Here is a 23691-nt window from a genome sequence, read left to right as displayed (position 1 = left end):
ATATTTAAATTATGAATTAAAACAATTTATTTGTCTTTTCTGTTGTCTTGTAGTCCTATAAAATGAAATACAATGTATGAGTATTTGATAAAAAAAATGAAAAACAAGGTCAGAAAATTTTAAAATCAGATAATCTAAATACAATAATTAATTTAATCAAATAATTAAAATAAAGTTGAAATAGAAATACTAAAATTAAAATAGTCACATCAGGCTCTTTAGTCAGATGTTTGTTAACTTGTCTTAATTGTTTTATAAAATAAAATCAACAGTATGAATAAGAGTGCTTAAAATACATCATGGACATATGATGCACTGGTATTACAAGGTTATTTGCACCATATATTTCAAAATATACACAGCATGTGATTGTAACCATTGTTTTATCACAAAACAATGCAGTACAGTACAATAATGGCAACAGGAATGAACAAAACAAAACTATACAACCTATTTGCATATCAAAATATTCATCAATGTAAATTACTTATGTGGTCCCATGTTCTCCTTAAAGCTACATGCCTCCAGATGAGTCAAAATGTTTCAATAAAATCAAACTTGAGAAAAATGTATTAAGATGAAAGAAGAAAAAAAGGTTTCAAGATTCAAGTAATATGTAACATATTATGTGCGATTAATGACTGATTTGTCAGTATTTACAACTATATTTCTTCTGCGTTACTATTGCAGTAAAGGCTATTTTTGCATATTTTGACATGTGGCTTGTAAGTGCCATTGATAATATGTAAATTGCTTCCTTTTGGTTACTTCACAATATTACCGTTCACATACATTTCCAAAATTTTCATGAAAATTATCATGAATCTTGAGGCGTGCTGCTTTTAGACTATAAGAAAACAATTATTAAAAATTTGCTTTTGTAAATGTGACTTTGTCAAAAATTGATAGTTATATGTTAGATTCTTTGACACAAAAATGTTACAAAAATGCATGTACTTTAAGACAGTGTAACCTTACATAAACTCAAAACATTTGTGTTACAATATCAATATTCCAAAGAAACAAACCATTGCAACAAATCTGATTACAAGTTTAAAATAAAACAATATTTTTAACAATACTAAAAAATTATAAAAGAAAATATCACAATAAAGATCGCTGTATTAACGTTTTAAAATTTTCGTCATAAACACCACTTCTTCATAGTTTTGTAAATTTTTTGTAAACAGAACAGCATTGAAATTTCAGTTTCCATTTATTACCAAGATTTATCAAATTTCTTTTATATTAATATCTACAAATAAGTGTTAAGGAAGTTTATATTCATCATTAAACAAGTCCTGAACTAAATCTATTTTTATTGCACATCATCATTTAATACATATAAAATCTGCCAAGCAACATACAATGACTATTTTCTAAAGTCAATAAAATTTGTACAATCCTTTAATTGTTTTATAACTTTTGTTATAATTTCTTTATTCAAACAAAACATCTAATTTTGCATTGCCAAAAGTTTGTCAAAAAAAATCCATTAAAAAAAGATTTGTTTTCATGTTGGACTACAAACTATTATACAACCTTTTTCAAAATATTATCTCAAATAAATTAATTTCATATCATTCATTTTAAAACATTATTTCAAACCAACGAATAAAAATAAAATTAGTTTGTGAAACGTTTCTAAATAACAGATACTCTCTCTAAAATTTCTACTCGATTTTCAAAGACTTATCTCTTTCCTAAAGACTTATCTCTTTCCTAAAGACTTATCTCTTTCCTAAAAACTTATCTCTTCCCTTTCAATAATTTTGTATTTTCATTGTCACTCTCGTCTTCACTGTAACTAACATCTTGTATATTGCCATGGTAACTAGAGTCATGTTGGACATCCTTCATTTCCTTGGACTGGAACGTACAGCATGGCACAAAATTTCTCAGGTCTATAAGTTGGTTATACATGGCAGTTCCGATCATAAGAAACAGAAAACCATCAACTGAAAAATTGCAAGACATTAACATATGAGCCACGTCATGACAAAACCAACATAATGGGCTTGCGACCAGCATTGATCCAGACCAGCCTGCGCATCCGTGCAGTCTGATCAGGATCCATGCTGTTCGCTTACAAACTCTATAACAAGTAGAACAAGCAATTATCATAGTATTGCAAGCAATCCATAAGTCCCCTACCGGTTAGAACCCCATCAACATTCTGAAGGGCCATTCACTAATGTTTCAATTTTTCTCTATTTTAAGTAAATTTGTTGGAAAAGTTCTTTAAAAGTATTCACAGGAAACAGTTTTTATGAACAGACAGACAGACGGACTGAAGGACACTCTAAAGTTAATATTTGAAACATCCCTGTTACCAAAATATAACATTTTAAAAGCAAAATTCTTAAAGAGGAGATAACTCTTGAATTAAAGATGCAATTTCATAAAAATTTTCAGCTCTTTTTGACTAAATCACAAATATTGTTATATTTGCCATGTTTTAAGCCTATTTGTTGCCAAGGCAACTGATATTTTTTCAAAATAGGAAAAACAGATAAGACATGCATAATCTCAAGACTGCCATCTACCCAAATGTCAAGTTTCATAAAAATATTTCCAGTACTTTTTGAGTTATCACTGGATTCAGTTTATGTGTAAAATTTGCCATATTTTCAGTCTATGTGTTGCCATAGCAACCAGAATTTTCAACATAGGAAGAAAAGAACAAGAGGGCCATGATGGCCCTAAGGTCGCTCACCTGTATGTAGGCCCCCGGAGCGGGGCCAGTTTAAACCCCAGGGCTTTTATTTGAACAAACTTGGAAGACACCTATAAGAAGACGTTTCATGATGTACACACTTATAATGAAAAACAATGATCTGCCCTCCCCTACCCCTGGCAGGGCCAATTTTAACCAAGGGCTTTTATTTGAACAAACTTGGTAGACACCCATAAGAAGATGTTTCATGCTAAACATCTAAGCTGTAGCTCATTGTGTTTTTTTAAAGAAGATTTTTTAAGTTTTTACTATACACATATAGTTAAAAACAATGACACCCCTGGGGCGGGGCCAGTTTTGACCCCAGGGCTTTTATTTGAACAAACTTTGTAGACACTTACTAGAACATGTTTCATGCTTAATATCTAAACTCTAGCTATTTGGGTTTTTTCAAAGATGTTTTTTAAGTTTTTCCTATACACATATAAGGAAAATCAATGACCCCCCTGGGGCAGGGCCAATTTTGACCCCAGGGTTTTTATTTGAACAAACTTTGTAGACACTCACTAGAAGATGTTTCATGCTTAATATCTTAACTCTAGCTATTAAGATTTTTTCAAAGAATACTTTTTAAGTTTTTGCTATACACATATATAAGGGAAATCAATGACCCCCGGGGCGGGGCCAATTTTGACCCCAGGGCTTTTATTTGAACAAACTTGGTAGACACCCATTAGAACATGTTTCATGCTAAATATCTTAGCTCTAGCTCCATGAGTTCTTTAAAAGAAGATTTTTAAATTTTTACTATATGCATATAGGGAAATCAATGACCCCCTGGGGCGGGGCCAATTTTGACCCCAGGGCTTTTATTTGAACAAACTTGGTAGACACTCATTAGAAGATGTTTCATGCTAAATATCTTAGCTCTAGCTCTTTGGGTTCTTTAAAAGAAGATTTTTTAAGTTTTTACTATATGCATATAGGGAAAATCAATGACCCACATGGGCGGGGCCAATTTTGACCCCAGGGCTTTTATTTGAACAATCTTGGTAGACACTCACTAGAAGATGTTTCATGCCATATATCTAAGCTCTAGCTCTTTGGGTTCTTTAAAAGGAGATTTTTTAAGTTTTTACTATATGCATATAGGGAAAATCAATGACCCCCTGGGGCGGGGCCAATTTTGACCCCAGGGCTTTTATTTGAACAAACTTGGTAGACACTCATTAGAAGATGTTTCATGCCAAATATCTAAGCTCTAGCTCTTAGGGTTGTTTAAAAGAAGATATTTAAAGATTTTTCTTTCTGTTGCCATGGCAACCAGAGTTCTGCATGGAATTAAATTCTTTGAACAATTTTTAAAGGTGACCACCAAAGGAACATTCCTGTGAAGTTTGGATGAAAATGACTTAGTGGTTTATGAGGAGATGTCATTTAAAGCAAAAGTTTACGGACGGACGACGGACGGACGCCGGACGAAAAGCAATCACAAAAGCTCACCCTGTCACTTTGTGACAGGTGAGCTAAAAAGACGTGCATAATCTCAAGACTGCAATCTACCCATATGTCAAGTTTCATAAAAATATTTTCAGTACTTTTCAAGTTATCGCGGGATCCAGTTTTGTGGACGGACGGACTTCCGGCCGAAATGGAATAAGGGGCCATTTCTTTTGTTATTTTCTATTGTTTAATAGAGGGCCAATTGCCCCTTACTCTATTGTTACGGAATGAACTCTATTGTTCTCTTTTGTTCTGTTTACAGTTAGATGGCCCCCTATCCTTATTCGGTAGTGCAGACGGACGGACAGACGGACGGACAGACCAACTTTTGATGTTTATGAGGCAAATCAGCTCATAAACACCACCTGGACCAACGTCCATAAGCAAAATAAGCTCATAAAAACAAAAAAATAGCTCTTAATTTGAATTTTATGAGTTTTTGTTCTTTATTTAACTACGGAATGAAGCTCATAATAATCAAATGTTTGCTCGGACAGACAGACGGACGGAGGGTAAACCTATAGTCCCCTCCGGTAAACCGGTAGAGGACTAAAAAGTCCAATTCAAGGGCAAATAACTTGAAAATGACAACAGTGACCCCAAATTTGTTCCGTTTGAAATGTTTCTGTTATCATATTCTAATAACATGCCAAGTTTAAAGAAATACTACTGAACAGTTTTAATTTTGCCTATATGTCTATATGAAAACTCCGGAAAATGTCTTTAATGTGACATCATTTGCATTACACAAACATAGTGTAAAGACTTGCTTTATGTTAGTGCTACACTTAAGGCCTGTCAATGAAAAATATTTTTTTTGCACTTTAAACAGTCTTTATTTTGGGTATGTGATAAATAGAATACTATATTCATGTAGGTCTATTACTGATTTTATTGAACTTACAAAAAAAATATCATGCTTGCCAGAGGCTCTAATAATATAATTTTATTTAACTTGTCCAATAAATTCAGTATTAAACCTACATACATTCGATATCCTCTAATTACCAAAACTGTATAAATAAAGTTTGTTTTGTATTTTCCATGTTTATCTTTGTATTTCATGTATTTGCCATGTCTGATTATTGAATCATCAGTTATTCCAAATTTGTACTAGCCCCGTATCAAACCATGCCAGCAACAATGTCATTTCTTTTATGTTTGGTGACCAAACAATTTGCTATTCTTAACAAAATATATGTAACTTGACACAAATTCAATGTGTGTAAAAAAACTTCTATGCCTGGGAATTTGAGTAAAGTATCATGTCATATAAAGATTACACAGAATTAAGAGCTTTTTAACTTCCTCTACTACAAGCCCAGTGTTTTCAATTTGGAACAGCCCATAAATACTAAGTCCTTTCAATATCAAAGTACTTAAACTAACCAGCCAACACTGTCATCTAGTAACACTAAACAGCAGTCCTGTGCAGACATGCAAAAGGTAATGATATTGAGTAAAGAAAGCTTGCAACTTACTTTGCAGTATTCCAAATGTGGAGTCAAACGGTTCTCCAAAGTTCTGTAACAGAATTTTTTCAAATTTATTATACTCAATTTATTTTCAACGATAACATAATTCTTTTACAATTAAAATGTTTTATTTCTGTGAGTTTAGATATTGAAAGGGAGAGCACTGAGTATGATGAAATGATCAGTAGAATTGACATGCAATATGGACAGGTATATCTGACATATTTCATATGGGATGAAAAGAGATTTTGTTCATTTGTTTGCTTCCTTGATCTTTATGAAAGATAGAAATCTTAACCACTTGATCAAGATAGATTTTTATTAAATAATCGGATGCCAACTGAATGATATTTCAAAAACCAACTCTATATAACTAATTTATCAAATTAAAATGTTTTAATTGTAAAATTTACACAATTATAGTCACATGGTAAATTCACATTTTCAAAAGAATCTACAATTAAATAGAGCTATTGTTCTTCCACTGGCTTTTGCTTCATGAGGTTAATATCAGCTGTCAAATTATTATGACTATAGCATTCATGGCATGACAAAACAGGACATATTGTTAAGATAAAAATACCTTATCAAAAGCATAGTATATAATGAGATCCACTCCCCACACCATCATAGTTCTACATGCATCTATCAATGTCCGATGTACAGCTGTAGACACAAAGTGTACATGTATAGTAGAAAAAAGATAAGTCACAAAACAAAGAAAAGACAAAAAAAGAAAATGTGAAAATTATTATGAAAAAGAAAGAAAATTGTAAAAGCATTATGAAAATACATGAAAATCAAGATTTAAATAAAACAGATATTTTACAAGTTGTTAAGTTGTGTTAAGATAACACTGTCTAAAATTTATATTATTTATAGCCTTTACTTTTGCATTGATTCTGACAAGTTTTATAGAAGAAGAAGAAGAATGATTTTATTTTCAACTTGTACACAACATAATTATGGTACATCATTGTACAATATACATTTACAAAATACATGACATATGGTCACTATGATTGACAATGTTAACATTCTGTATCAGCAATCAATAATGTTTAAGTAAAGTTTATATCTATTAAAGACTAAATAAGTATGTGCATGTTCTTAAGACATTACCTTAGAAAATATATACTTAAGTATTCATCTTAGAAAAAGAAAAATCAAATTTGAATATAAACTTAAGTAAAGTGAACAAATACTTCTATCAATTGAACAATCATACATGTTTGAATAAAATTAACACCTGTTCTAGAAGTAATTTTTTTTTTAAACTGATTACCTCAAATATTATTCTTTAGCAGTAAAGAAAAACAATTTATAAAAAGTACTATTGGAGAACGAATGGAAGATCATATAGTCGTTGATAATATAGACATGTCCTCAGCATCTGTTTCAATCAATAGTTATACATGTTTAAGTAGAGTAGACATTATGCATGTGTATGCCATAAAAATATGACTTTTGGTGTTTATTGAGAAAAAGACAACAATCTATAGGAAAGTACTATTGGAGCATCAACCACAGAAATATGTTTAATAAGTTGATGAGTTTAAAATTAAACTGCATTATAACTGTATTGTATAAAGCAGCTCTTTGCGAATATGACTCGCTTGGTAAATATATTTCGCCAGGTTTCTGTTGATAACTTTATTTTTAGCAGATACTAATAGTACGAATTTGTGCATATTTGGGCGCCTGTAAAAATATTGTTTAATGTATTTATGATGCAAGGTTTCATAGGCTTTGCAAATTATAGTGAAGTGGTATTCATCCTCAATTTCTTGAGAATCACAAAGCTGACAAACTCGCTCGGATCGTACTATGCAATTTCGACCGTGCCTACCAGTTTCAATGCCCAGCCTATGTGCCGATACGCGTATTCTTGTCAAAGACTGACGTAAATACTTAGAGCTTATTATGTTAAGATAGTCACTTGTGACGACTTATCTTTAAGGTATACATATAAAGTTTTCAGAACATTATTTGCTTGCAAATCAGCTCGCCAGCTCTGTACGTAACAGTCAAATAGTCGTTGTCTAAATAAAGGTTGGAAGACTTTGGCATCTACGTTATCTTGATTTTCCCAAACGTCAGAAAACCCATACTGATTGAGTAATATCTTGACTCTGCCGGCCCAACTTACTGTATTACTATTTAGGCATCTTTTCAACGATTCATCATATACGCGTTTAATTATAATGTTATCCGTCGTTAGAATTTGTAACCAATACTTAACTAGAGGATGCTTTTGTAAAAAAGCGCATGTCTCCCCCACTGCTGAGAATAACTGTGAATGGAAACAGGAATAGAAATGGAGATAAGATAATGTAAATACCCGGTAGTCACTTCAATGAAGGCTGTCTATGGATGGTTTCTATTGTTAAGGTTGTATGAGAAGATGCTTCCTAAACTGTTTGTTTTTAACCAGGTATTCAATTTTGAAAATCCTGGTTATTCAATCAGCGTATGGCAGGCGGGCGTCAAACGAAATTGCACTTGATGGTCATATCATATATAGTTTCACAAATGAAATTAAATGAAATTGTGTCTGCTCCATAATTCTTCAAACCTTTAAAGGATTTTGATGATACTTGAAACAAACGTTCATATTGTCAGATTTTTTTACACTATTGAAATGAGAAATTGACCAACGGTCACTGTGACCTTGACCTTTGAACTACTGACCCCAAAAACAATAGGGATCATCTGCTCAATAAGACCAATCATCCTATGAAGTTTGAGGTCTGTAGGTCTAAAGGAACTCTAGTTATCATCCGGAAACGAGAAATTGACCAACGGTCAGTGTGACCTTGACCTTTGACCTACTGACCCCAAAAACAATAGGGATCATCAGCTCTATAAGACCAATCATCCTATGAAGTTTGAGGGCTGTAGGTCAAAAGGAACTCTAGTTATCATCCGGAAACGAGAAATTGACCAACGGTCACTGTGACCTTGACCTTTGAACTACTGACCCCAAAAACAATAGGGATCATCTGCTCAATAAGACCATTCATCCTATGAAGTTTGAGAGCTGTAGGTCAAAAGGAACTCTAGTTATCGTCCGGAAACGAAGAATGGACGGACGGACTGACGGACGGACGGACTGACGGACAGGGCAAAAACAATATGTCTCCCCCCGAGGTGGGGGAGACATAATTATCTGATATTATCTTGTAATATGCAGCAGATACCGCGCTAGTTCCCCATATACGGCTGCATTACTAGTAATTTGTTTGACTCCCAAGATTGACTTGCAAAACCTCAAGTGCCTGTGTTCTATTTCCTTTGTTTTTGAGAAACCCCAAATCGGACAGGCATAGTTTAGGATCGAACCGACAAATGCATCAAAAAGTTTCATAGATAACGATGGTTTTAATTCATATTTATTGATATTGGTTAAAAGTATGTTTGAAGCTTTAAGCGCCTTTCCAATAACGTACTGATTATGCAAAACGAATGAGCCGGTATAATTAAACACGACCCCCAAGTAATTAAAATCATTTACTACCTCAAGAGGTTGGTTGTTATAATACCAGTGCTCTTCTTGCTTAACAGGACCCCTTTTACGGAACACTACAACTTTGGTTTTTCTATATTAACTTGAAGTCCCCAGTAATTGCAATAATCATATAATTTGTTTAAACTAGTCTGTAAGTCCTGCACAGAATTACCAATTAAAACCATATCGTCTGCAAACATTAGTAATATTACACAAATATCATACATTGTTAAACCAGACGTGTTCGTATCTTGCAAAAATAGTTCTAAATCCTCTAGAAATAACGCGAACAATGCAGGAGAATTATTAAGACCTTGTCTTATACAGATTGATATTTCGAAGAAGTCTGAGTATTTATTACAACATTTAACGCACGATTTTACTACAGCATACATTGCCCTAAATGTTTGCAGAATTTTGCCATCGATGCCCATATTGAAAAGTTTGAACCACAGTGCATTGCGGTAGACAGAGTCGAAAGCTTTCTGCAGATCAATGAATGCGCAGGGCAGTCTCAACTTTTGTGATAAAACGTGTTCTATTAAGTTATGTAATACAAAGGCCGCATCAACCGTATTCCTACCCTTTCTAAAACCAAACTGAGCATCTGAAACAAAATTGTTTTTTCGAACCATTTTTCAACTCTACCTGTCAGTATACTTGTATATAATTTTCAGAGATTGCTTAATAAAGTGATCCCATGATAATTATATGGCAAATTTTTATCCCCCTTTTCAAAGATAGGCACTATAAATCCTTGAGACCAGGATTCTGGGAATTGTCCAGAATTTAACACTTTGTTGAATAAATCAGTAATATGGCTACCAAGTATATCAATTGTTTCTATTAAATATTCGTTAATTAAGTGATCTCTAGGACACGATGATTTGTTGCGCTTAAGACTTTTTACTGCTGTGATAACCTCTTGTAGCGATATAGGGCAATTAAGTTCACTGAATGTTGAATCATTCACATTAAAATCAGACGTTTCATTGAAAGTTTCAACATTATCAATGGAAGTTGTCCTAATATCACTAAATATTTCAGAGAAATATGTCTTAAACTCATCCGGCGATATATTACCATTTGAATTATTATATTTTGCCTTAAAATGTTTCCAGAAGTCACGAGGCTTTTTATTTTTTAGATCGGTCAATTCCCTTGATTTCTTATCTTATGTGCACGTTTCTTTTTGCGTGAAATATATTTGAAACGCTTCCTTGTGACGCACAACTGCACTCTTTCATAATCAGACTTGCAGTTATTAAATAAAACTAGTGTGTTTTTATATTCAGTTTCAAGCATTAAACATTCATCATCGAACCATCTTATAGAAAAGAAATTTTAAGAAATGTAAAAAAGACTAAATTATTTACATGTTATGTGTGATTACAAACTGATTTTGCAGTATTTATCACCATATTTCTACTGTGTTACAAACACAGTAAGGGCTATTTTTTGCTTTCCTTGACCTCATTTTGTTTATTTAAGTGGATTGCAAGTACATTTTTGTATTGTTTAGCAATGTGTAAATAATTTTCATTGTTCATGTCACAATTTTGTTCATGTCACTATATTTTACATTTAAATACATTTTGTTTTAAGTTTTTATGAACATTAGCATGGATCTGGAGACATGCCGATTTAAGGGTTAACAAATACAATACCTGTTAATGATCTTGTAACAGCTAGCCCAAAATAATTATAAAATGCAATAGATCCTAGATAGAGGAGACAGAACACAAGAAGTCTTGGACTGTTGTATATCTGATACAAGGCATCCACACTGTTCTCATAACTATCACCAGCGCCATCTTTTGGTATAAAATACATAGCAGGTAGCACTGCTTGTAGACATTGAAGCATGATTTTTTTTATTTTTATCTACTAAAATGTAAGAGAGTTATATGCCAAAAGGCAGTTTAAAAACTAGATAAAACACATCAACATCAAAACATACTGATTAAAAGGTGTTACATTAAACCTAAATTTTCTAAAAGTTTTAGAATGGTATTCAAGTACTCTGTGAGAATTCTATTCTCTTTTTGTACACATAATTGACTATTTCTAGTATAGAATCACTTGAAATCTCAGCAATAGATGTTGATTTGTATAAGACATATTTACATTACCAGATCTTCACAGAAAAAAACATATGATATACCCTTAGATCTAAAACGGATCAACATCCCTCTTTTACCTAGCTCTCTCTTAACTAAGGTATTTGGGTGAGTGAGTAAATCAAGTAAAACTTTTCATTTGTTCTACATATTTAAGTAAATGAAATTATCTATTCCTTAAAAACCTTTGTTTATAAAGAAATTATTTTAGTTCAATTGTTTAGGAAGCTATAAGCTTATAGACACACTTTCCACTCCATTCCTGGAACCAACCTGTACTGAGCAATGAGTGTAAAGTTTCATGCTCAAGGAAACAACAACTTGCCCCTGATGGGATTTGAACCCATGCAGCTAGCAATCATAAGATTACTAGTCCGACATATCTCTAAATCTGTAATGTAAGGAAGCGTTCAAGGAAAGTATTCAAGGAAAGTACAGGAAGCCTATGAAAGGTTTGTGACTCAAAGGTCTTCCTCAAAAGTTGCCATATTACCTGGATATTTTCACTCTGAAATGAAACCCCACCCCAAAGCAGGCACACAGTTAGTTTTAGTTATATTAATACCCATTGTTTTAGTTATATTAATACCCATCTGAACTCCGAGTCATGTAAGATAATATAATAAGGATTTATTCATAATATATTATACTCAAATTTACAAAACAAAATTAACTTACAAATGACATGAGAAGAAATCCGTAAGTACCCTCTAGCCCAACAACCTATAACACAATGAAAAACAAGCAATTATCATAGTATTGCAAGCAATCCATAAGTCCCCTACCGATTAGAACCCAATCAACATTCTGAAGGGCCATTGGCCATTCACTAATGTTTCAATTTTCTCTATTTTAAGTAAACTTGTTGGAAAAGTTCTTTAAAAGTGATCACAGGAAACAGTTTTTATGAACAGACAGACAGACGGACTGAAGGACACTCTAAAGTTAATATTTGAAACATCCCTGTTACCAAAATATAACATTTTAAAAGCAAAATTCTTAAAGAGGAGATAACTCTTGAATTAAAGATGCAATTTCATAAAAATTTTCAGCTCTTTTTGACTAATCACAAATATTGTTATATTTGCCATGTTTTAAGCCTATTTGTTGCCAAGGCAACTGATATTTTTTCAAAATAGGAAGAACAGATAAGACATGCATAATCTCAAGACTGCTATCTACCCATATGTTAAGTTTCATAAAAATATTTCCAGTACTTTTTGAGTTATCACTGGATTCAGTTTATGTGTAAAATTTGCCATATTTTCAGTCTATGTGTTGCCATAGCAACCAGAATTCTCAACATAGGAAGAAAATAAAAAGACTTGCATAATCTCAAGACTGCCATCTACCCATAATTATGTCAAGTTTCATAAAAATATTTCCAGTACTTTTTGCTTTATCACTGGATCCAGTTTATGTGTAAAATTTGCCATAATTTCAGCCTATGTGTTGCCATAGCAACCAGAATTCTCAACATAGGAAGAAAATAAAAAGACGTGCATAAATTCAAGACTGCCATCTACCCATATGTCAAGTTTCATAAAAATATTTCCAGTACTTTTTGCTTTATCACTGGATCCAGTTTATGTGTAAAATTTGCCATATTTTCAGCCTATTTGTTGCCAAAGCAACCAGAATTTTCAACATAGGAAGAAAAGAAAAAGACGTGCATAATCCCAAGACTGCCATCTACCCATATGTCAAGTTTCATAAAAATATTTCCAGTACTTTTTGCGTTATCACTGGATCCAGTTTATGTGTAAAATTTGCCATATTTTCAGCCTATTTGTTGCCATAGCAACCAGAATTTTCAACAAAGGAAGAAAAGAAAAAGACGTGCATAATCTCCATACTGCCATCTATCCATATACCAAGTTTCATAAAAATATTTTCAGTATATTTCAAGTTATCGCGGGATCCAGTTTTGTGGACGGACGGACTGACAGACGGACAGACAGACGGACAGACAGACGGAAGTTCTCACAGGACAGTAATTATGTGGCTACTCTATTGTTCTCTCTATTGTTCTTTTTAGCCACGCAAAAGAAAATAGCCACATATAAGCATTACGGAATGAATGACATCAAAGAGAACCTATTGTCCCTCTAGCCACATAATTACTCTCCTGTGAGTGCGGACGGACGGACGGACGGACGGAGGGTAAACCTAAAGTCCCCTCCGGTAAACCGGTAGGGGACTAATAATAAACTACTGTCAAAAAGTGTAATGTCAAACTCTACCATTTATTCTAACACTATCGGAAATTTTTCTATAGAAACAAAGAAGGCCCGAAGCGTGCATTATTCTACAACAATGCACTCGCCGTTCTTATTATCTCCCTGTGTATTTTCACATTGAGGGCGCCATTTTGTTTGAAAAATCTGATAAATAAAAACAATTTTTTGTCAAATTTTGTTGTGAAAACTATCTAGAATGAAAGAAAATGGTCTAACTAAGAAAATGAATCCGAACACCAATATCTTTAATTCAGTCCTTAACGCTGTACAGACTTTTAAAGTGTTGTTTACGTGACGTCACAATGTAGCGCCAAACAGCACGTGTAAAACAATCAAAATCAAGTACGCTATTTTAATGTCGCAGACGAGTTAAGTTTTACATTTATTTCACTTTTAATAATTTGTATTTCGCTTGGAAAATTATAGACTGAAATAAATTAAACAAACAAAGTTTTATCAACGTTTTCAAAATTCGTTATTCTCAAAATGTTTCTACACACGGTAGATTTAACGACTGTTTTTTTTAACCCACTGGAACGGCCTTTAAAGAACGTTTCTAATGGAAACTCTGAGGCGAAAACAAATTTAACCACCAAACATAAAGTCCAACTTTATAATAATAATTATATTTTTTCTTGACGTGTTAGAATGGAAATAGATATTAATTCTTTGTGCATAATTGTATAATAATGCACGTTTTTCGTTCAAATGCTTTGTAATTAATCACTCAGGCCTATCAGCCTTCGTGATTATATTACTACGCATTTGAACTCAAACCGTGCATTATTCTACAACAATGCACTCAGAATTGATATCTATTTCCTAAATATAAATTAAGGTAAGAAATCACTTATGAAATATTGCACACTACTGCTTAAAAGAATGGACATTCTAGATAATAAAACAGATATATGCTAGTCCCCACTGGTAACCTCTGTCAAAAACAAATACTGCTGCAATTCGAACATAGGCTAATTTGCATATATAACACCACCTATATCCATTGCAGATTGACTTAGATGTAACTGTCATAAATTATTGAAAAAGAGTTTGATGGCCGTGTCCTTTAAATGCATGATGCAAAAGTTGAAAATGTAACATGTTAACAAAGTTTTAAGTTCTTGTCTATTATTACAATATTCTGGAAAAATTTTAGTACCATAGAACTAGTGAGGACCATCCTAAATTTTAAAACAATCATATCATGGCCTTTTGACATATAAACTTCATTATTAAAGAAAGGAGAAAAGACATACATGTAAAGGATGAAGATTCCTCTTCTTCAGAAATACTTCTTCTATCACCATTTGACTGGCACTCACTATCTGACTACCCATTATCAGTAAAATACCTGCCCGAATTAAACAAAATACATTTTATATACCATAGTGTGAAGAACCAATATTTGAATCACTTTCTACTTCTTCTTTTGGACATAAAAGGGCTTTATATGCATTATCTCAGAGTAAAACAAAATTTGATATGAAAATATAATATCAAGTATAAGTATATATCACTGTATGAAATACAAATATAGGATAAAGAATGAGTGTAGATTTAATACTACTTTTGGAGTTAAATAAAATCATATTCAATGTATTCAATAAATTGTATTGAAAATACACAAATATAATATTCTATTTATCACAGGTCTAAAATAAGAACAGTATACATCTGAAAGAGTCATTCTTCATTGAAGCACCTACATATATAGTGTAACGTTAACATTATCAAGTTTTAATGCTATGTTTGTATATGACCTGTATTAACAGTAGTGTAATATTGTTTTTTATAAAATGGCTTTATTACATTCCTGCCCTGTGGCTTATGTGATAATGATATATAGCAAAACCTTACAAGTAAATATAAAATCAAATACATGCATAACACAATGTAATATGCACATTATGATCATACAATTATAGCATAAAATGCCATTATTGCATAATTATGTCATTGAGAGTCATTTCTTTGAGTGTCAGTAAAACACACGGTGACATACATTTGTGACATGACTGTAAGTAAAGCATAACTTGACAGGGCATTTTCTGTCAAAATTGTGAAGAAGCCTGGGCCTGTTCATTTTTGTGAAAAAAGGGCAATATGTCATAAAACATGACATATTATATTTTGCGACGTTTTGAAACCGGAAATGATTGATAATTATTTCTGACCTGTGTAAAATCTGCTTCAAGTTGCTACATTAACCTGGTTGACATGCGTAAAAACCTTTTAATTTGATAAAAACTAATAATGTGTTATTGCAATTGACGTAAATCAAGTTTTACCGGAGGGGTAAACAATGTATTTGTGAAATCCCAATATTTTGTGAAATCTCTTTTGAAATTGTGAGTTTTTTTTTCTGCCGCTTTGTGAAAAAAAGGTGCAATTTTTAATTGAGAAGGGGCCTTATATCGGCCCTTGTTATAGAAGGAAAAAATTCCCTGCTTGACATGCTGTCATTGCCCCTATAACACCTTATAAAGGTATGGCAGACTTTTCACATGCAATTATGATAAAAGATATAGCAAAAAAAATAATCAATTATATCATTAGATATAATAAAAGAACAATTCAACACAAATTAAATTATTTCATGAAGCTGTGTTGATTTGAAGGATTTAAATCATACCTAGCAGTGCCTTGCTATTGTTGGTTTTATGACTTTGTGACTTAAAAACACTGGAACATCCTACCAATACGAGACCAATCATCACAATCAGCATACCTAGCCAATGACTGAGCTTTAATTTCCTCTTCAGAAATATTTTCTGCAATGATTTCAATGAAAATGTAAATTTAGCATAACATGAAAATATGCATTTAGCTTGATATACAGAACAAGGCATATAGCCAAATGTAATTCAATGCAAACTATACACTGGTGGGAATATGTTAATTGTCCTAATTTTAGGATTGATACTTGACCCAAGGGACCTACATGTATATTTCCACCCAAAAGTAAGATGACCATCAAAAGTGACAATTATAAAATTGCAAAGAATTATAGCAAAATGTAAACTTATTTTGATTTTCAGCTGTTCACTCACTTTATAAATACCCTTGAATGGTCATAATGTCACTTCAAAAATTACAATTATTACCAGTAACACTCCAGTAATGTAAAGAATGATTAATGATTTTTATAATTGCATTGTATTTAATAAACATATTTTAAAGCACATTTTTATAGTTCTCATTAGCTACCCCTTTTTTGAAAAAAGGCACACCCTGGTGTTAAACAGAAACAATACAGTAGCTAGATGTCATACAACAATTACAAATAAATACTATACATACAGAAAGAATTCCAGCAAATATGATAATAGATCCCCTCAACATCTGCCACACTGAAGCATCAACATATAACAAACCAATACCTACAATATAAACAACATTAACTAAATAATAAAGCCCTAAATGTACTTGATTTGTATAATGGATTTGCCCTGCCGTGAATTTGGAAGAGTCCATTCAAAGATTAGGGGCTGTTATTATGACAATACAAAAATTGAGCCAGCACCAGAATAGTGCCAAGAATGTATTACTGCACAGGTGGCTCTGTACTGGTAGCAAAGGCAAATCACTTCGGATTCCAGCATATTTATGGATAATAAAAGACTACTGCCACAAGTATACAGTCAGACAAGATTGCATTTACAAGCAGACCCTTCACTGAAGGCTACTGAATGTTTGCTATATTTAAATCACTCTTACTCCAAAAAAGTAAAAAAAAGCGGCTTAATGAGTGTTATATGCAGATAATTGTTACAACATATATACATAGTCTAATAAATTAACCTACATGTATACATGTATATAAAAAAAAAAATAATATTGTACCAGAAAGAATAGTCCTATGATGATACTTTTTAGTGATAATGGTACAAATAATTATGTGTACTCGATATTTCTAAGTTTTAACACTTAGCTTGTCTATTCTCATATAGTAAAACAAGAGCCTGGATAATGTAGAATTTTCTAAGTTCAAAAAGGGCAATAATTCTGTCAAAATCAATGTTAGAGTTGTGAGTTTCAACCCATTCCCTTTAGTAGTTTTGAAAATATCAACCAGCACACCAAAACCTCTTCTAATTCTTTTAATATTTTTTCTACAAATTGTTCTTATTCTTCTTTTGATTGATAACAAATGAGCTGCATCACGACAAAACCAACATAATGGGTTTTTGACCAGCATGGATCCAGACCAGCCTGCGCATCCGCGCAGTCTGATCAGGATCCATGCTGTTTGCTATCAGTTTCTTTACTTGTTATAGGGTCTGTAAGCGAACAGCTTGGATCCTGATCAGCCTGTGCGGATGCGCAGGCTGGTCTGGATCCATGCTGGTCACAAATGCACTATGTCGGTTTTGTCGTGACTTGGCTCAAATCAGCTTAATTGTTTTTGCTCATTAAAGTTTTCTACTAAAAGTAAGACATGAAAAAGGTAAAACCACCTTTTCAAACACTGAATCTTCTATACAATTAAATTTCCAAAATAATATTGAGAGCATGAAGTCATTGAATAAAGTACATGTAGAATTACATAAACTTACCAGCTAGTGAAGTTCCTACAAGATCACAACAAGTTGGTACAATGACTACCCATTGTAATATCCTGCAAAATACTTAAATATTTAGAATACCGAGTAAAAACCTTTGTATTTTGCATAAAAGATTTCTCCTTCACTGTCCAGTATTAAACACATGTATTATTATTATTATTATTCATACAGCCTATTGTACAGAAAGGAGCAGTATTGCAGAATAGAACCTGGTCAGATGGCGGTGGTTTTTTGTAGTTTACCCTGCAGATCATGGCAGTAAGCCACTTTGAATTCACCCAGACTGTTTCAGCTGCTGCATTTTGTTTCCAGGGGCAAGCTGTCAAGCAGTTTACAAGTACAAGATTGCCTTCATTATTACTGCTATAACTTTGTAGATTGCCAAAGCAGAGGTACAGTGTGAATGACCATATAAAAGGTTTTCATAATCAGTCACAATTAAGGCTCCCACGTTTACAAATATTTTTGTAAACGTTTACACAATTTGTTAAGAACCGAAACGATACCATTTAAACGGTGGTTCTTCTAGTGTACTATACTACACCATTGTATTCGAGTCGCCAAATGATGACTTACTTTCTATTTTTAATACATGTACAAGTACATGTACATTGTACAAATGAATAATGTTCAGGGCTCATCATGATTGAGTCGGCACACATTTTTAGCAGTGAATCCCCATTTCTCTCTTTTGAAAAATCAAAGGAAAATCAACTTTACCAAAAATGTATTATGTCATGAGCGATTATTGCACAGGTAATGCTGTTTGGAGGGTTGTAAACACCCATTTTCTGTGTTTTACTTTGGAATAAATCAATTAGAATTGGTAAAATCCATGATTACAGGCAATGATTAAGATATTTTGTAAGACAATATGGTCATTTCAATTAAACTGTAAAAAATATCATAAACGTTTACGAATGAAAATCGAAACGAATCCGTTTAAATGTGTAACTGTGTGGGCCTTAGTCACAATGCAAATGACCTGTACTGTCTGATGCTCTACCAATTGAGGTTATCGATCAGATCGTTGCATTTTGACAGACTGTACAGACTGTACAGCTAGAAAAGTGTCATTTGACTAGAAAAAAAAAGAGTAATATACTTCATAACAAATAATACACAATGAAGCTAGATTAAAATCAATGTCTTTATGTAATATTTAGGCATGATTATATGATAAATAAATGCAAACAAATAAATACAAATGTACATGTACTTAAAATCTTTTAAAAAATAAAGAAAAGCATACTTTGCATGAACAGGAGGCCCAACTTCAATATGTGGCTGAACCATCAAAGCATCGTTCTCTGTCACCTAGGAATGTTAATGGAGTACTTCAATAACAGAATAAAATTATGAACAATTTCCTGAAAGCTTAAACAACTGGGTAACTTAATCTTTGCAACTGGTTTTATCTGTTATGTTATTCAGCTATAAAAATGATAAAATTTACATTTCACTTATTTTCAATATACATGTAAGGTATTTAAAAATCTGTGTAAACTTTACCCTTTCCCCCATGAGCATATTGTGAAAAATGGCCGTTTTCACTGAAAAGCCTCCTGTTACAAGTTCAAACAGCTATGAAACTATGAAAAATGCTTCAATTCTAATCAAACTTGGCACAAATGTTGACTGGACCATTGCCTTTGTAACGACATGCTCAGTCTTAAATTTCCTGTTACCATGGCAACGAGGGGCATCTCAAAATTGCCAAAAATCACTATTTTGCCTCGATTTTTTCCATCAAAATTTATTCAAAGTGCTGCAACTTCTCAAGGGATTGAGATAGAGTCAAAGGCTTTTTAGCGTTGGTTAAACGTTACATTATGATCAATCTGGGGTCATTTTTAGCCTCTCACAAGTCCAAAATTTTCTTGGCGATGAGGGGGACACCGCCCCCCTTCAAACCCCCCTAACAGAAGGGGGCACATCCCCCTTCTGGCAACCCCCTGATGTATCTTTTGGATGGGGGCGGGCGCCGAAAAAGTGCTCAATTTTTTTAGCAACATTTCTCAAACGAAACTTATGTTTGGGGCCCAAATAGGACATTTTTTCACTGTTTGAGACCTTAAAAAAGGGGGGGGGTCGAAAGTGCGTTGTTTCGCGTATATATGTGGTAAATGGTTAATAGCTTTAACATGTATATAATCAGTAAATACCATTGCATGCCTTAAAATATAGAAATCTGCATCAATATGTCAAACTACTTCAAACAAATATCCATTAACTTCATAATTTTATTATATTTTTTGTAATCATTACTTGTTTCCTGTATTCCTTCAATTCTCTTCTTCTGTGTAAACACAGTCCTATCAAGCACAGTGTTTCTCCTAGAATAAAAATGCAATAGATAAATTTGTGTAATCATAAGTTACATAAGAAATTAAACTAAAAGTTACAAAATTTTTTATGCTAATTCATTATTATATCAACTATATAATCCAAGAAAAAAAAACATTGAAAAACAACACTTGTAAGACTACATATCACCTTTAGCATAAGAATGTGATAATATTACAGAATGAATGCCTCTGACTCTCTTAGCAGTTGCTTGCAGCAACATATCTTACCCATGCGACCAGTGCAGACCAACATCAGCTTGCACGTGACACCCATGCCATCTGAACATAGTCTGCACTGTTGCCTATTTTGAAATTTTTCCTAATTAAGGATGAGTTGCCATGTCCAGATTGAAAGATCAACAAAAATATTTAAGACACTAAGTGATACAAGAAATGGTTAATTTAATGGTACAATTAAAAATTATGTTTTTTTGTGATATAAGCTGTGCAAGTAAGCCTATAAAAATCACTCTTAGTGTGGCTTTCTAGACTAACCAGTACTTTATGTCTAATACTATGTAAAATAATAAAGATTAACAATAAGTGGGGTTTGAAATTTAGAATCCTGTATCAGGAGCCAGAGACTTAATTGTTATCAAACAGAGTTAGTTTTTGTCAAATCATCAATGAATGAGTTTGCTGAAAATGACAATGTGTTGATATTTTTTTTCCTAAAAGGGTACTACAGTTACTGAATTTGAATCAAGAAATTTTTCTGTTTGTCTATATACACCAGCTTTCAATAAAATTTTCAAACTTTAAAGTGTCAGAAAATATAAAGTAAAATCTGACAATCCAAATTTTGCAAAATCAGCATTTCAAAATAATTGTCAATGTTAAATATTTGAGAATTTCTACTTTCTGTCAGTAAAAAAAATACTTAAATGTTTAATTAACATTTTGTTTTCTCAAAAAAATTTAGTTAGGAAGTTAAGCAACTTGAATACCAAGCAAATACTTCTGATTTTACAGTAGAGGGTAAAAAATTGTTACTTAACTTACTAACTGGACAGTCATGGTTTCATGATAAGTGTTATAACACAATTTCTAAAAGACAATGATTCATTCGGTCAATGATATAACTCGATAAGAAATTCTAAGATACTGCTTTTAATCAAATTTAAACTGAATTTTAACGATACCTTACAATACTGTGATCCAAATTAAAGACAAATCTCTGGACAATAGTCAAATCAAAAGCAAACACTCTCTGAAAATGGCTCCACATAACGCATGGTTCAAAACATCAAAATATACACAACACATGATTTGTGAAAATAATGAAAAAATATTTACCTATAAACATTATCCATGTCTGAAACCAAGGATGATCGAAACTGTGTTTGTCAGATTTATAACCTTCCGCTCTGTGTTAATAAAAATAGATAATTTAAGATAAATGTTTTAATAATAGATCATTTGTTTTAATAAAAAGCCATTTGAATGAAAATAGACATCATTTAATTGACTTAAGGGCAGGGTCAAGTTTAACCATTAGGTTGCATTTTTTTTATTATCGTCGGGTCATGTGTTTTGACGCTCATCTATTTTGACGCCATTTTTTTTTTGACCTAGCAAATGACGAAAACGACCTTGTATGACGTCATAATTTGCTGACTGCACTGCAAGCATATATTTACAACGTATAACTAAAACATGTTAAAAGATAGAGACATTTCACTGAAAAGACTACACCTTTATCATATGTACTGTAGTTTTTCATCTTTTTACTAATGCAAATTCAATCGATGTTTATGCAAGCCATAATTTTGCAAATATAGCCTTTGAAAAATCTTGACCTGCACTTTTCTGTTTCTATCCTCCATTTTAAAATGTCTAATGAGTGTCATGTGACCAAAACTTTGCAAAGTGTCCTTAATATTCACTGTAGCATAAGGTGTACAGCTTATATTGTTTGAAAACGTTAATTGGTTTTTAATTGATACTGAGTAAAATTCATAATGAGTTAATAATTGTATATAAAGTTTAAAAAAGAAATTAAAAAAATCATTTTTCAAATCAACATATACACATCTTTACAACACCATTCATTTTAGATATATTTTTCAGTCCTTTAAGCCAAATACAGATGCTATTCATCAAGATTAATGTTAAATACATTAAAGGTTAAAGAAACAGGTGCACCTAATAAGACCACTGCCAGAGTGTGTGGCATTCCTAATTAATGGATAGTTTTATATGAAATAAATTATAATTTTAAGTTTTCACAATGTTGTTACATTGCAGGTTTGCTCATTTAAAACCTTCTTTTGCTGTTCATATTACATTATAGTGAAATATCCTTTAAAAATAACCACCCAATGAAAAGGCGTCATTTCATATGACTGTAAACAACAATGGATGCCGCCACGGTCTGTTTACTTAAGTACAAAACTTAACTGATTTTGGATTTTTAACAAACATAAAAATGGTTTGCAGTGATAAACAACATGCCATAGTAACTTTATATTGTATATTATTTAATGATCAAGTTCAATATAAAAAAATGCATTAGTTAAACAGCTTAAGGGCGTCAAAACTAATGACTCTAGGATATAACATTTGTATATATAGGGCCATCTTAGAAAGTGTACAATGGTCCCTTTTCTGTCAGACACAGCACTCTGACTTAAAACTTAGACTGTAGGGTTGCTATTTATAATCACAACTTTTCTGAAGTACACATGTAATCTAATTAATATTGAGCTTATTTGTGCATACGCAGTCACTGCTTAAACCAGGCATCGAAAAGATTTTCAGAGTCACTTGTCCTGCACAACTGGTTCTACTTACACTTTCAGTTTATTTGTAATCACAGTTGGATCAATAAAATAAGTACATCAACTGTAAATTAAGTACAATTTGATGCAGTTTCACTTTTGTAGAATCAAAGCACAAAGACACTGACTAGAATTTTTTTGGCATACAAGTGCTTCTGTAATGAGACATTTTAAACTGTTAAATCTTTCACATAATTTTTGTAAATTATCTTAATTTTTTTTATAATTTAAGTACTGGATAACAAAGTAAACTAACGAGCAATCGTTTTGTGCCTTTTTGCTTAGAGTATTTATGCTTCCAGTCACAAGCATCCCAATCATCAAAAATATCTGCACACAAGTGAACGCTGCCATTTTTAAATCATGTGACCTATCAGATGACCTAGGTAGTTGTTTATAATTTTATTTCTCTAAATAAAAAAATATTTTTTAATCTCTAATAATCAAATTTTAAAATTTCACAACAGTTCTTAAT

At 32.3% G+C, this 23691-nt stretch overlaps 1 protein-coding gene across 1 annotated transcript; it reads right to left on the bottom strand.

The window, feature by feature from the left end:
• Positions 1-1186: 1186 nt before the first annotated feature.
• LOC132755119 (solute carrier family 35 member F6-like) lies at positions 1187-23690 on the bottom strand. Its single transcript, XM_060745916.1, has 13 exons — positions 23473-23690; positions 21733-21803; positions 20357-20424; positions 19341-19405; positions 18080-18141; positions 16824-16903; positions 16156-16294; positions 14780-14874; positions 11958-12006; positions 10831-11007; positions 6239-6321; positions 5662-5704; positions 1187-1958 (listed from the first exon to the last, which is right to left on the bottom strand). The coding sequence occupies exons 1-13, from the start codon at positions 23568-23570 to the stop codon at positions 1750-1752; spliced, it is 1239 nt and encodes a 412-aa protein (XP_060601899.1). The 5' UTR covers positions 23571-23690; the 3' UTR covers positions 1187-1749.
• Position 23691: the final 1 nt, after the last annotated feature.

The sequence above is a fragment of the Ruditapes philippinarum genome, unplaced genomic scaffold (assembly GCF_026571515.1).
Source record: "Ruditapes philippinarum isolate M1 unplaced genomic scaffold, ASM2657151v2 ctg1187_1_1_1_1, whole genome shotgun sequence".
NCBI lineage: Eukaryota > Metazoa > Mollusca > Bivalvia > Venerida > Veneridae > Ruditapes > Ruditapes philippinarum.
This window is presented reverse-complemented; position numbering and strand designations above follow the sequence as displayed.